Raw genomic sequence first — 14,970 nt, 5'->3', positions numbered from 1 at the left:
TCTATGTGTGTGTTGAGAGCACTGGTTGAGAGAGCTCTGCAGCAGGCAGCTGAGTCACGGAGACTTGTGACAACTTTGCCAGTTGTAGGTAGGCTACTTCGTTTGGTCATTATGGAGCCACCTATTTCCAATCCCTTTTCCATAAAATATATTACCAACGTAATTAAAGCAGTAAAAAGACATGTTTTGACATACCCGTGGTATACGTTCTGATATGCCACGGCTGTCAGCCAATCAGCATTCAGGGCTCGAACCAACCAGCTTAATCATAGCAGCCAGAACAAGTGAAATTGAAAATGATCTGGCTAGTTTAATAAAGGAGAAGTCTATTTTCTCTTGCAAAGCTCTCAATAATAATAATAATTTTAATGAAAACCGAATTAAATTAAGTCTATATTATTTCTTAATTCCCTCGAGGTCGTTATGGGAAAGGGTTTATTGGATAAAAGTGGAAACTAATATTGCTGCTGGTTTTCAGGCCTTATGACCAATTTACATTTGCGAAGGCCTGGCAACCCTCAACACAGGAAATGATCTCACTGAGCGTCTCGTGAAGAACACAAAAATATGCCTAAGTAAGTTGCGAAATCCCTCAATTCAAGTGTTATTTCCAAGTATTTTATCGCTGCGTCACCTGCAATATTTACATGTTTCAATGTTTTAAAACTTATGTTTGGGAACGATTATTTTTAAATCGAGATTGTGTATATTTTGTGTCTGCCCCCCAATAGTAAACGTTAGCATTACGACCTTTAGCGTTTCCATTTAGCTCATTATTCATTCCCATCTAGCCAGTTCGCTGTTTTGATACTAAGCTATTTGTTCTCATTTAGCTATGCCATATCGTGGTAATGATCTCCTTTGCCTTAACTAAAGTTCAATTGTGTATGTGAAATATGTTTTATCTAGACTAGCTAGCTAACCCCATTCATAGACGCTAACTGCTTTAGCGCCTGACGATAGTATCTTTTTGTAAAGATCCCCGAAAGCAGTAACACAGACATACACATGGAGTAAACAATAAACAAGCCAATAACACAATAAACAAGTCAATGACACAGTCGGAAAAAAAGTCAGTGTGTGCAAAAGGCATGAGGAGGTAGGCAATAAATAGGCCATAGGAGCGAATAGTTAAAATTTAGCAGATTAACACTGGAGTGATAAATGAGCTAGATGATGATGTGCAAGTAGAGATACTGGTGTGTAAAAGGGCTGAAAAGTAAATAAAATAAAAACAGTATAGGGGTAGGTAGATTAGGTGGGCTATTTACAGATGGACTATGTACTAGAGGTCGACCGATTATGATTTTTCATAAGCCGATACCGATTAACCGGGCGATGTAAAAAAAAAAAAAAAAAAAAAAATGTTTTAATTCATTTGTAATAATGACAATTACAACAATACTGAATGAACACTTATTTTAACTTAATATAATACATCAATAAAATCAATTTAGCCTCAAATAAATAATGAAACATGTTCAATTTGATTTAAATATTGCAAAAACAAAGTGTTGGAGAAGAAAGTAAAATGTGCCAATATGCAATATGTGCCATGTAAAATATGTGTCATGTAAAAAAGCTAACGTTTAAGTTCCTTGCTCAGAACATGAGAACATATGAAAGTCGGTGGTTCCTTTTAAGATGAGACTTCAATATTCCAAGGTAAGAGGTTTTAGGTTGTAGTTAATATAGTATTTATAGGACTATTTCTCTCATACCTTTGACTATTGGATGTTCTTATAGGCACTACAGTATTGTCATTGTAACAGCATAGCTTCCGTCCCTCTCCTCGCCCCTACCTGGTCTCGAACCAGGAACAGGCCTTTGGTCATTAATATGGTAGAATCCGGAAACTATCATTTCGAAAACAAAACGTTTATTATTTCAGTGAAATACGGAACCGTTCGGTATTTTATCTAACGGGTGGCATCCCTAAGTCTAAATATACTTGTTACATTGCACAACCTTCAATATTATGTCATATTTATGTAGAATTCTGGCAAATTAGTTCGTAATGAGCCAGGCAGCCCAAACTGTTGCATATACCCTCACTCTGCGTGCAATGAACGCAAGAGAAATGACACTATTTCACCTGGTTATTATTGCCTGCTAAACTGGATTAGTAGTTATAACTAGTGATTATGATTGATTGTTTTTTATAAGATAAGTTTAATGCTAGCTAGAAATTGACCTTGGCTTCTACTGCATTCGCGTAACAGGCAGGCTCCTCGTGGCGTGTAATGCATTTTTTGAACGGAGCATGCTTATCTAAGATGGTGAGGAAATTACTTTTAAAGAATGACCAGGCATCCTCGACTGACGGGATGAGGTCAATATCCTTCCAGGATACCCGGGCCAGGTCGATTAGAAAGGCCTGCTCGCTGAAGTGTTTTAGGGAGTGTTTGACAGTGATGAGGGGTGGTCGTTTGACCGCGGGCCCATAGTGGATACAGGCAATGAGACAGTGATCGCTGAGATCCTGATTGAAAATAGCGAGGTGTATTTGGAGGGCAAGTTGGTCAGGATAATGTCTATGAGGGTGCCCATGTTTGCGGATTTAGGGTTGTACCTGGTGGGTTCCTTGATGATTTGTGTGAGATTGAGGGCATCTAGCTTAGATTGTTGGACTGCCGGGGTGTTAAGCATATCCCAGTTTAGGTCACCTAACAGAACGAATTCTGAAGCTAGATGGGGGGCGATCAATTCACAAATGGTGTCCAGGGCACAGCTGGGAGCGGAGGGGGGTCGGCAATTTTTTTTACATTTGTAGTTCAAACTGTTTGGGTATAGACCTGGAAAGTATGACAGAACTTTGCAGGCTATCTCTGCGGTAGATTGCAACCCCTTTGGCAGTTCTATCTTGACAGAAAATGTTGTAGCTGGGTAGGAAATCTCAGAATTGTTGGTTGCCTTCCTAAGCCAGGATTCAGACACGGCAAGTTCATCAGGGTTGGGGGAGTGTGCTAAAGAAGTGAGTAAAACAAACTTAGGGAGGAGGCTTCTGATGTTGACATGCATGAAACCAAGGTTTTTTCGATTACAGAAGTCAACAAATGAGGGTGCCAGGTGAGACGCAGGGCCTGGGTTTACCTCCACATCACCCAAGGAACAGAGGAGGAGTAGGATGAGAGTACGTCTAAAGGCTATCAAAACTGGTCGCCTAGAGCATTGGGGACAAAGAATAAAAGGAGCAGATTTCTGGGCGTGGTAGAATGGATTCAGGGCATAATGTACAGACAGGGGTATGGTGGGGTGTGGGTACAGCGGAGGTAAGCCCAGGCACTGAGTGATAATAAGGTAGGTTGTATCTCTGGATAAGCTGGTTATAATGGGTGAGGTCACCGCATGTGTGGGAGGTGGGACAAAGTTGGTATCAGAGGTCTAATGAGTGAAACTAGGGGCTCCATTGTAAACTAAAACAATGATAACTAACCTAAACAACAGTATTCAAGGCATATTGACATATGAGAGAGACATACAGCGAGGCATAAAGCAATCACAGGTGTTGATTTGGAGAGCTAGCTAAGACAACAATGGGTGAGACAACAACAGCTAATCAGCTAAAACAACGACAGCTAAAATGGCGATGAATGGGCAGAGAGGGTCGGTTAACTACACACAGAGCCTGAGTTCGCGGCTGGGGCCGACAGATAAACAACAAAAAAATGTACAAAAAACATGTACACACTAGTGATGCACCGATATTACATTTTTGGCCGATACCAATATGCAATATTTTCCTGCCTTTTAGCGGCCTTTTAAGCATTCTAGTACAGTTATAGTTAACACGCACACATGGATGCAGCGGTCTAAGGCACTGCATCTCAGTGCAAGAGGTGTCACTACAGTTCTTGGTTTGAATCCAGGCTGTATCACATCTGGCCGGGATTGGAAGTCCCATAGGGCGGCTTCATATTTGCCCAGCATCGTCCGGGTTTGGCCAGGGTAGGCCGTCATTATAAATAAGAATTTGTTCTGAACTGACTTGCCTGGTTAAATAAAGCTTACAGATATACACACCACACTGACCAAAAAGTAATTTTGTTGGCATTTACGTATGTCCCTGTTACCAGTAAAACATCATCAAAACCTATTTCTTTTACTCACTTGCTGTGCTGTTTCGTTGTTCATTTGTTCAGTCGTTTCATTCTCAACCAGGATTTCTATGGAACGCCGTTTGGGTCTTTGCGTGTCAAAAAAGATACATATCAAAACATTATTTCATGTGTCAAATAACACTATTTGACGTGTCAAATAAGCTTGTTGACCAATCAGGACCTGACATGACAGCACATCAAATAATAATTTAATACGTTCATACATTTTTATGTAGTTATTACACATTGATTATACTATCACTCGTATTTCATATTTTGCAACGATTCATTGATAAGTATGCTATGATGCTGGTGAAGTTGTCTCGCGCACCTACAGTGATGGTCATTAAAGGAAAGCTAGCTAGCTCATGGATGAAAACAATGTTCTTCCCCAAAAACATAGCAAAATGACCCTAATCATCTAAAATAAACCTAATTTATAAGACAGTTCTTATTTGATTAATGTTGGTCGGACCCATCTATGTGAAGCTAGCCAAAATAAGGATTAGCCGCAATAGTGGACTTTGCGGGTTAGGTTTCAAAATAAAAGTATGTAATTGACAGTGATGCAAATTGATTGAATAGATCATGCTAAACGAGGTTGGAATGTTGTCTTTCTACTCAGTGACACCCAGAGAACATTAGCGTCGTAGCTCTTATTGCGGGACTCTGAAAAAACTGAATTGAGCCACGTTTATTGTCAACCTATGTGTATTGAACACTATTCTTGAGGAAAAACAATAATGCATGGATGTTTTGGAGTCTGATAACTGAGGAGGACGTTGGGAAAAATGTATTGGGTATTGAGTAGACTGATACCCCATTTCATTGATCCTCAATCCTTAGGTAAAGTTGTACAGTGCAACATGAATGAATGTCAATACACACAATAGGATGGCTGGGGAGGTGATTTCACACAGTCAGTGTGAGAGCTACAACGCTAATATTTGCGTAAATTCTTCAGAGTTGTGTTCTGTGGGTGGCACCGAGTAGACTGATAGCTCATGTCATTGCTTCACATTCCAACCTTGTTTGTCATTATCTAGTCTAAATATGGCATAATACCACCAATTGTAACCTTCTGCATCACTTTCAAAGGTACTTTTATTTTGAAGGCTAACCGCAAATTCCACTATTGTGCCGAATCCTTATTGTGGCTAGCTTCACATCACATAACCCGGTCCGGTCGAGCCTCACTAGCCAGATGAAGCTAGCTGGCTGCTTATAACCTTCGCTTTGGACAACAGGGTTAAGTAGCTAGCTAGCTAAGTTCAATTTCAATAGGCAAACAACAAGTGGCTGCCTAGCTAATACTTATTCTCAAGGATTCCTAAATCATTAATAAGAATAATGAAAATGACTGCAGTTTCTATTGGTCATTGTTTTCAGGCTGGTTGTATTGATGCTAGCTAGGCACCAAGCTAAAGCTACCCCAGAAGTTGCGGTCGAACAAAAAATGCTTTATTACCAACGCCGTATTGTAAACACATTGTTCGTGGCCGGTGTTTGCTTGTTTGCAGACTTTTTGTTGAACAAACAAGGTCGACTCATGATGACGTCAGTGATCTTCAGGTCGGAGCTCTAGAAAGAGGCCTGAGTTCCCGACTTACAATTTCAAGTTGGATGAACCTTCAAAACGTATTTTCCTACTCGGAGCTCGTTTTTTCCAGAGTTCCCAGTTGTCTTGAACTCACTGAAGCCAGATTTCCCATTTCTGAGTTTCCTGTTGTTTTGAGCGCATCAGAAGTCATGCTGGATTGACAGCATGGCCAATGTTGAATGTTTATCCTTTTAAGCTTGGAAAAAAGACCCTTAAACCCAGACTTGAGACCACACACCCACTCTACTGAATAGCAGGGTAGTGATTGCTTTGCAATGCTTTCAGGTAGCCACTGATTCCTTCCAAACCACTCATTGTTGAATTTGCGATTTTCAAGTTGTTGTGTAATGTTTATGGTCGATGAGCACCGATACGTTTTATCTATAATTTCTCTTCATTATTTCTCTTCATATGACAAGGATGAAAAAGGATTTGGCAGTAGATTGTCGACTTGATTCATGATAATAACTGCTAGCTGAGATTTTGAATGTATGATGTTGACCTGATCAGTCCAATCAAACTGTACGTATAGCGTGATTTTACAAAATGTTATCTGTGGCCAATGACCTTGAGCCTTTTTGGATGGGCACTTCTAATATCACTCTCTGGCAGCACTCAAGGGGCTTGAATTTGTGAGCTCTACCCTTTGATTTGGTGGTGGCATAGTGTCCCCATGAGTGACAGAACACTGAGCCTATCACGGCGCAAATGGAGAACATTACCAACCCCTGTGCTCCGTTTTTTTCCCGCTGACTGCCCCACCACCACAGAATGCACTGAGCTAGGCTGAAACACTTGCATTTTGGAGCTGCCTTACTCAAGAAAGCAAAAAAGAAACCATGTTTGTATGTGGCTTTATTAACTCAATGATTTTACAAAAAAAAAAAACTATGTAACACATATTAATGCCAAAATAACATGCAACCCCCTCCCCAAAAACAATATATACAGTACCAGTCAAAAGTTTGGACACACCTACTCATTCCAGGGATTTTCTTTATTTTTACTATTTTCTACATTGTAGAATAATAGTGAAGACATCAAAGCTATGAACTATATATAAGATGGCGCCCGGAGAACAAGGCTGACCTTTTATGTATTCCTAACTGTGGTTTATGTTCATTTCTTTGCAAGTTATTTTGTACATAATGTTTCTGCTACCGCCTCTCATGACCAAAAATAACTTCTGAACATCAGGACTGCGATAATAAACCCCCACTTCCTTCCATTCTACTAGCAAACGTGCAATCTTTGGAAAATAAAATCGATGACCTACGCGGAAGATTAAACTACCAACGGGATATTCAAAACTGTAATATCTAATGCTTCATGCTGTATCGGCGGGACAGAACAGCGGCGTCTGTTAAGACAAGGAGCAGTGGAATATGTATTTTTCTAAATAACAGCTGGTGCACGATATCTAAGGAAGTCTTGAGGGTTTGTCTCGAGGGTTTGCCTCGAGGTAGAGCATCTCATGATAAGCTGTAGACCACACTTTCTACTTATCTACTAGAGTTTCATCTGTATTTTTCGTAGCTGTCTATATACCGCAACAGACTGATGCTGGCACTAAGACCGCACTGAATGAGCTGTATTCTGCCATAAGCAAACGTGAAAATGCTCATCCAGAGTCGGCACCACCAGGGGACTTTAATACAGGGAAACTGAAATGAGTTTTACCAAATTTCTATCAGCATGTTACATGTGCAACCAGAGGGGGAAAAAACTCTGGAACACCTTTAATCCACACACAGAGATGTATACAAAGCTCTCCCTCGCCCTCCATTTTGCAACTCTGACCATAATTCTATCCTCCTGATTTAAGCAAGCACCATTGACTCGATCAATAAAAAAAGTGGTGAGATGAAGCGGATGCTAAGCTACAGGACTGTTTTACAAGCACAGACTGGATAATGTTCCGGGATTCCTCCGGTGGCATTGAGGAGTACAACACATCAGTCATTGGCTTCATCAATGAGTGCATCAATGACATTTTCCCCACAGTTGACCGTAGGTACATACCCCAACCAGAAGCCATGGATTACAGGCAGCATCCGCACTGAGCTAAAGACTAGAGCTACTGCTTTCAAGGAGCGGGACTCTTACCCGGAAGCTTAAGAAATCCCGCTATACCCTCGGACGACCCATTAAACAGGCAAAGCATCAATACAGGACTAAGATCGAATCGTACTACACCGGCTCTGATGCTCATCGGATGTGGCAGGGCTTGCAAACCATTACACACTACAAAGGGAACCACAGCCGAGAGCTGCCCAGTGACACGAGCCTACCAGATGAGCTAAACTACTTCTATGCTCACTTCGAGGCAAATAACACTGAAACATGCATGAGAGCACCAGCTGTTCCGGAAGACTGTGTGAGCATGCTCTCAGCAGCCGATGTGATTAAGACCTTTAATCAGGTCAACATTCACAGGGCCGCAGGGCCAGACAGATTACCAGGATGTGTACTGCGAGCATGCGCTGACCAACTGGAAGTGTCTTCACTGACATTTTCAACCTCTCCCTGTCCGAGTCTATAATATCAACATGTTTTAAGCAGACCACCATAGTCCCTGTTCCCAAGAACACTAAGGTAACCTGCCTGAATTACCTCTGTCTGTAGCCATGAAGTGCTTTGAAAGGCTGGTCATGGCTCACATCAACACCATTATCCCAGAAACCCTAGACCCACTCCAATTTGCACACCGCCCCAACAGATCTAAGGACTTTGGGACTAAACACCTCCCTCTGCAACTGGATCCTGGACTTCCTGATGGGCCGCCCCCAGGTGGTCAGGGTAGGTAACAACACATCCGCCTTGCTGATCCTTAACACGGAGGCCCCTCAGGGGTACGTGCTCAGTCCCCTCCTGTATTCCCTGTTCACTCATGACTGCACGGCCAGGCACGACTCCAACACCATCATTAAGTTTGCCGATGACACAACAGTGGTAGGCCTGATCAACGATGAGACAGCCTATAGGGAGGAGGTCAAAGACTTGGCCGTGTGGTGCCAGGACAAGAACCTCTCCCTCAACGTGATCAAGACAAAGGAGATGATTGTGGATTACAAGGAAAAAGAGGACCGAGCACCCCCCCCATTCTCATCGACGGGGCTGTAGTGGAGCAGGTTGAGTGCTTCAAGTTCCTCTATACCAGGCGGTGTCAGAGGAAGGCCCTAAACATTTGTTGGACTCCAGCCACCCTAGTCATAGACCGGTCTCTCCGCTACCGCACGGCAAGTGGTACCGGAGCGTCAAGTCTAGGTCCAAGAGGCTTCTAAACAGCTTCTGGCTACCCAGACTATTTGCATTGCTCCCCTTTTTATACCGCTGATACTCTCTGTTGTTATCATCTATGCATAGTCACTTTAATAACTCTACCTACATGTACATATTACCTCAACTAACCGGTGATCCCGCACATTGACTCTGTACCGGTACTCACCTGTGTATAGTCTTGCTATTGTTATTTTACTGCTGCTCTTTAATTACTTGTTACTTTTATTTCTTATTCTTACAAATTTTTGGGGTTATTTATACTTTTTTTAACTGCATTGTTTGTTAGGTGCTTGTATGTAAGCATTTCACTGTAAGGTGAACAGGTGAAAACCTGTTGTTTTCGGCTCGTGACTAATAAAATTAGATTTTAAATAACACACATGGAATCATGTAGTAACCAAAAAGTGTTAAACAAATCTACATATACTTTAGCTTTTTCAAAGTAGCCATCCTTTGCCTTGATGACAGCTATATATAAGTGAAATAATCTGTCTGAAAACAATTGTTGGAAAATGTACTTGTCATATACAAAAATCTAGTTTGTTAACAAGAAATTAGTGGAGTGGTTGAAAAACAAGTTTTAATGACTCCAACCTAAGTGTATTTAAGCTTCCAACTTCAACTGTATGTATGTGTTTGTGAGAATCTCATCAATATTTGAAGCAGTTGGTGATATTATCTCTCTAGGAGCTTATCCGTCATCAGTAATGTAGAATAATTCTAATGTTTGGGAGAACGCTGATCCGATACAGAGAGCAGTGTTGCCTTTTTTTTTTTTTTTTATCCTGTCAGTATTGACAAATGACTCAATGATGCACTCAGTGAATGTTCTCTCTGCGTGGTGTTATGGGAAAAGCATGTTACAATTCGAACTGTTGTATAAAAAGTTGCATCGGTAAAACATGAATAAGTCAAAGTTCCATCGCTGCCCTAAGTTTCAACCGGGCCAAGATGTCTTTGGAATCCAGCTGTGTTAGTTTCTGCTGAGCTATCATGTCACCACATATGGATACTGATCATCTTCCATACTCATTTGCGTAGCTGTGCTCCACCTTAATGACATTGAATAGTTGAACGTTTCTCCTCTAATTTGTTTTACACAAGCTACTGTATGTTAAAGTAATTTCGGAGTGAGGTTGGGTTCATGTAGGCCACATTCAATGTGGTACATTGACAATATTTCTATTTTATACATTTTTTTAATGATTTCTCCCAGAGGGCTTAGAATAAGGCTGTAACGTAACAAAATGTGGAAAAAGTCAAGGGGTCTGAATACCTTCCGAATGCACTGTATATGCAGCAATTTCAATGTTTTTACTGAGTTACAGTTCATATAAGTAAATCAGTCAATTTAAATTAATTAATTAGGCACTAATCTATGGATTTCACATATCTGGGCAGGGACGCAGCCATGATGGGCCATAGGCCCACCCACTTGGGAGCCAGACCCACCCATTTTGGAGCCAGCCTCAGCCAATAAGAATAGGTTTTTCCCCACAAAAGGGCTTTATTACATACAGAAATACTCCTGTTTCATCAGCTGTCTGGGTGGCTGGTCTCGGATGATCCCGCAGGTGAAGAAGCCAGATGTGGAGGTCCTGGGCCGGCGTAGTCACGTGGTCTGCGGTTGCAAGGCTAGTTGGACATACTGCCATATTCTCTAAAACAACGTTGGAGGCAGTTTATGGTAGAGAAATTAAACATTTAAATTCTGGCTACCAACTGGTGGACATTCCTGCAGTCATCATGCCAATTGCACGCTCCATCAAAACATCTGTGGAATTGTGTTATGTGTCACAACTGCACGTTTTATAGTGTTCTTTTGTTGGCCCCAGCACAAGGTGCGCCTGTGTAATGATCAAACGCCTGTGTAATGGTCAGCTTCTTGATATGCCACACCTGTCAGGTGGATGGATTATCTTGGCAAAGGAGAAATGCTGACTAACAGGGATGTAAACATTTCTGCACAAAACTTGAGATAAATTATATATTTTTGCGTATGGAACATTTCTAGGTTCTTTTTTTTCCTGCTCATGAAACATGGGAACAACACTTTACATGTTATTTTTGTTCTGTATAGAAACTTCAGAAATGAGCTTTTAAGTGTTTTTTTGTTTTGGATCTATACTATTCATGTAATCTATTCAATAGTTTAGCTATAATGAATCCGGTCTAATGAATGTCATTTGACCCAATATTTTAGCCATAGATTAGAAAATTTAACTGATTATATGTATCAAGTTACATTTTAAAACAGTTGTAATTGTACAATTATTTTTGAATGGTCCGAGTCATGGTTTTGCATATGTAAGATTCTTCTGTTCATTTAAAATAAGTTTTATTTTTGAAACATTTTATATAGAATAAATGATAGTTATTTAGTCGTTCTACCATTTATCAACATATTGTTCAATGATTCGACCAAATGATTATTCCGTGACTAGCTAATACGCTTTCTTTTTTTCCCCGTGGTATCGTTTTAGTACTGAGTATCGTGATACTAAACCTGGTATCGAAGTCAAATTCTGCTATCTTGACAACACTAAACAGCACAGATATTTATAGTGTACTTCACTGTGGAAAAGAGGCCGCAATGTTGATATGATTTTGCGTTTACGTCCATATGGTTTCACATTCGTCTCCAAGGATCATAAGGAAACATCCTAAAACAATGGCTTTGTTTATTTACAATCCCGTTATCCAAACTGATTACTCATTTTACCTCTTTAACAATTTATAAATTACAGTGCATGGAGAATGGTGTTATTATTTTTCCACTTGGAACCTGTAGGTTCGCTCAACCTTATTCATGGTTTCCTTCCGCGTAAAGGTGGTAATGGTCAGAATACAGTGCATCTGCCTCCCGAGTGATGCAGCGGTCTAAGGCATTACATCGCAGGGCTAGTTGCGTCACTACAGATCCTGGTTCGATCCCAGGCTGTGTCGCAGCCGGCCGCGCCCGGGAGACCCTTGAGGCGGCGCACATTTGGCCCAGAGTCGTCGGGGTTAGGGGGGGGGTTTGGCCGGCCGGGTTGTCCTTGTCCCGTCATGCTCTAGGGACTCCTGCCACAGGAGCCAGGCGGAATGCACACTGACACGGTCGCCAGGTGTACGGTGTTTCCTCTGACATATTAGTGCGGCTGGCTTCCAGGTTAAACAAGCATTGTGCCAAGAAGCAGTGCGGCTTGGCGGGGTCATGTTTCGGAGGACGCACGGCTCTCGCCCTTCGCCTCTCCCAAGTCCGTACTAGAGTTGCAGTGATGGGGCAAGACTAACTTCCAATTGGATATCACGAAATTGGGGAGGAAAAAAACAAACAAAAAATACACACCCCTGCCACACCTTAATTTCGCTGACATCCACCCCAAACTAACAGCTGGTGAATAGCATAAATTCAAGGTTAGAATACAAAGAGAGAGAAGAGCATAAAAGGGAATTACAGTCCATTCGTGTGCGCTTAACTTGGGTCGGAATTTCCCCCATGGAGCCAACTGTAGAGAAATATACCTGCTACCCTACATACTAAGAAGGGTTTTCGAGAGCTACTAGCTAGCATCTTCTTCACTCTCCCAGCCAGAGCATTCTAATTGCATAGTAAAAAATATAAGGCACTGCTCCAAGCTAGTTTGTTCTGGTCCATGGCCCAGCTAAAGTTTTTCTTTTTTTTTGTTGATTTCGGTGAATTGGTTAACTTGCTTTTTTGTATCCCCCAGATTTTATTGTGACTACTGTGATACGTACCTTACACATGACTCGGTAAGCCAGACTAATTTTCAGTCTCTGCACCCTTTAACAATAGCGAGCACATCATAAATTGCACCCTGTATTAACATTAAATTGAACATTATATATTTTTACAGCCATCGGTGAGAAAGACTCACTGTAGTGGACGAAAGCATAAAGAGAATGTGAAAGACTACTACCAGAAATGGATGGAGGAGCAGGCACAGAGCCTCATCGATAAAACAAGTAAGCAGATATGAAGGGGGTAGCTAAACATTCAGCCGATTCTATGCGGTTTCGTTTATAAGCAACAGTTTGTGCAGATACAAAACATACACAAGCCCCACACACCCATACTTGCATAATAAGCGTGTAGCGTTTGAATTCGGGGGTAGCAGTGACCTGGATTCGAACTCTGGTCCAGCGACTGTCAACCCAACACCTTAGCCGTTACTCCAAGAGATCCGAACATCTTTTAAGGTCGCTACACTACCTACGTGCGTGTCCCCATGCTTTTCTATACGAAGTCCCTCACGTGAACAGTTGCATCTCCGATGGCCTCATGGGTGCCATCCCACGTCGGACACCGACGTAGTGAATTCAGGGATAGCGCCCTGGTCCAGCGACTGTCAACTCTACAATAGGTTAACATGTTGCCTTGTGTTTTCCTCCTCAGCGGCTGCCTTCCAGTCCGGTAAGATCCCTCCTACCCCATTCCCTGGAGCCCCTCCCCCAGGCGGAGCCATGCTCCCTCCTCCAAACATCGGTACGTAGACTGGACCAACCACAACAGTGCTAGTCTAGTATTTTGAGAATGATTTATATTTAAATGAGATACTGATAACTTGGTGTGTTGGGGACTGAGCTTTAAATTGTCATTTGTGAACCAGGTGGCCCTCCACGCCCAGGCATGCTACCAGTGCCCGGGCCCCCTATGGGTGGACATGGTCCTCATATGATGCAAATGATGGGGCCCCCACCACATGGAATGATGCCTGGAGGTGAGATTATTTCCCCAACACCTACATCATGTATTGTTGATGTAAACAATGTGTGTGTGAGTGTGTCTAAAAAAAAAATTCCGATGGCCATTGAATTAAAGATCTGCAAGTTCTCACCCAAAATGTATCTGCTGCTGTTCACAAATCTTCACTGAACTTGAACAGTTCATGCCTGGTCAAAGTCATAGCTTTGAGATATATTTTTCACCAAGATTTGATGTGATGTATTCATAATAGTCCATAAGGGACATGTATACTGGACCATGATTAGGGTACAATGTGAAAACCAAGTAAAGTCAAATATGTTTGCTGTCCTGTATGTTCAGGTATGCGACCACCAATGGGCCACATGCAGATGATGCCTGGCCCACATATGATGCGCCACCATCGGCCAATGATGCTTATCAGACCGGGTATGATTCGGCCGGACAGATGAGACCCAAAATCAAGAGGCGCTCCTGTGTTCTACACTGCCATATACATGATCTTTGGAGGACACTGCACCAAATGCATTGTTTTTTTTTTTTTAAATGGCCACCTATTGTCTCCACCTTAAAACCCATTTGGTAGAGTTCCACATCATCTCTCTTTATCGCCACCAAACCATTTTGACAGGCTATTTATTGTGGTTTCACATAACCAAAACTTCTGGGGTTTTTTTGTGTTTAGTGTATAGGTCATATTTTTGTTTTGATGCATAGTTGTATTGTTTACACAAGTAGGTTTCTGTTTCCCCCTGCTGCTCTAATAAGAATACAGCTGTGGAGGTTTAACGTGGCACCAGTTGCACAGAAGCACATGCATGTCAGAAAGAGCAGGTATTATTTTGTCACTGTTCTGATGTAAATGCCTCATGTGATTTGTTTTTCAAAGTAAAATATGATTATTTTTTGGGCCCACAGTCTTTTTATTTTTGAAAGAAATAAAATGAGTAGACTTGAAAGTGTATGTTGGTCTTCAATCATAAAAATAAAAAAAATAGACTATTTTTCTCCGCAGGTCACTTATACATCCTTTTCTTGTCCGTATGCTGCATGTGGTATAAGGGCATTTGTCCGACTGAAGTATTTGCCACAATCATTGTAGCTAAATGGTTTCTCCCCAGTGTGTAGCTGCATGTGCTCCGTCAGGGCTCCTTTCAGTTTGAAGCATCTTCCACAAACGTGTCCTTGCCCATGTGAAGTCTCAGGTGTGTTCTTTTTAAAGTACCTACCTACAAAGCCTTTGTTACATAGGGCATGTAAATGTTTTCTCTCCTGCATGA

General features: G+C 41.7%; 1 protein-coding gene across 1 annotated transcript; it reads left to right on the top strand.

Moving 5' to 3' along the window:
- The first annotated feature begins 315 nt into the window (after positions 1 to 315).
- LOC109890820 (U1 small nuclear ribonucleoprotein C) lies at positions 316 to 14,647 on the top strand. Its single transcript, XM_020482866.2, has 6 exons — positions 316 to 575; positions 12,696 to 12,738; positions 12,843 to 12,951; positions 13,382 to 13,471; positions 13,596 to 13,706; positions 14,033 to 14,647. The coding sequence occupies exons 1-6, from the start codon at positions 568 to 570 to the stop codon at positions 14,140 to 14,142; spliced, it is 471 nt and encodes a 156-aa protein (XP_020338455.1). The 5' UTR covers positions 316 to 567; the 3' UTR covers positions 14,143 to 14,647.
- Positions 14,648 to 14,970: the final 323 nt, after the last annotated feature.

Source organism: Oncorhynchus kisutch, linkage group LG5 (genome assembly GCF_002021735.2).
Source record: "Oncorhynchus kisutch isolate 150728-3 linkage group LG5, Okis_V2, whole genome shotgun sequence".
NCBI classification, from domain to species: Eukaryota; Metazoa; Chordata; class Actinopteri; order Salmoniformes; family Salmonidae; genus Oncorhynchus; species Oncorhynchus kisutch.
This window is presented reverse-complemented; position numbering and strand designations above follow the sequence as displayed.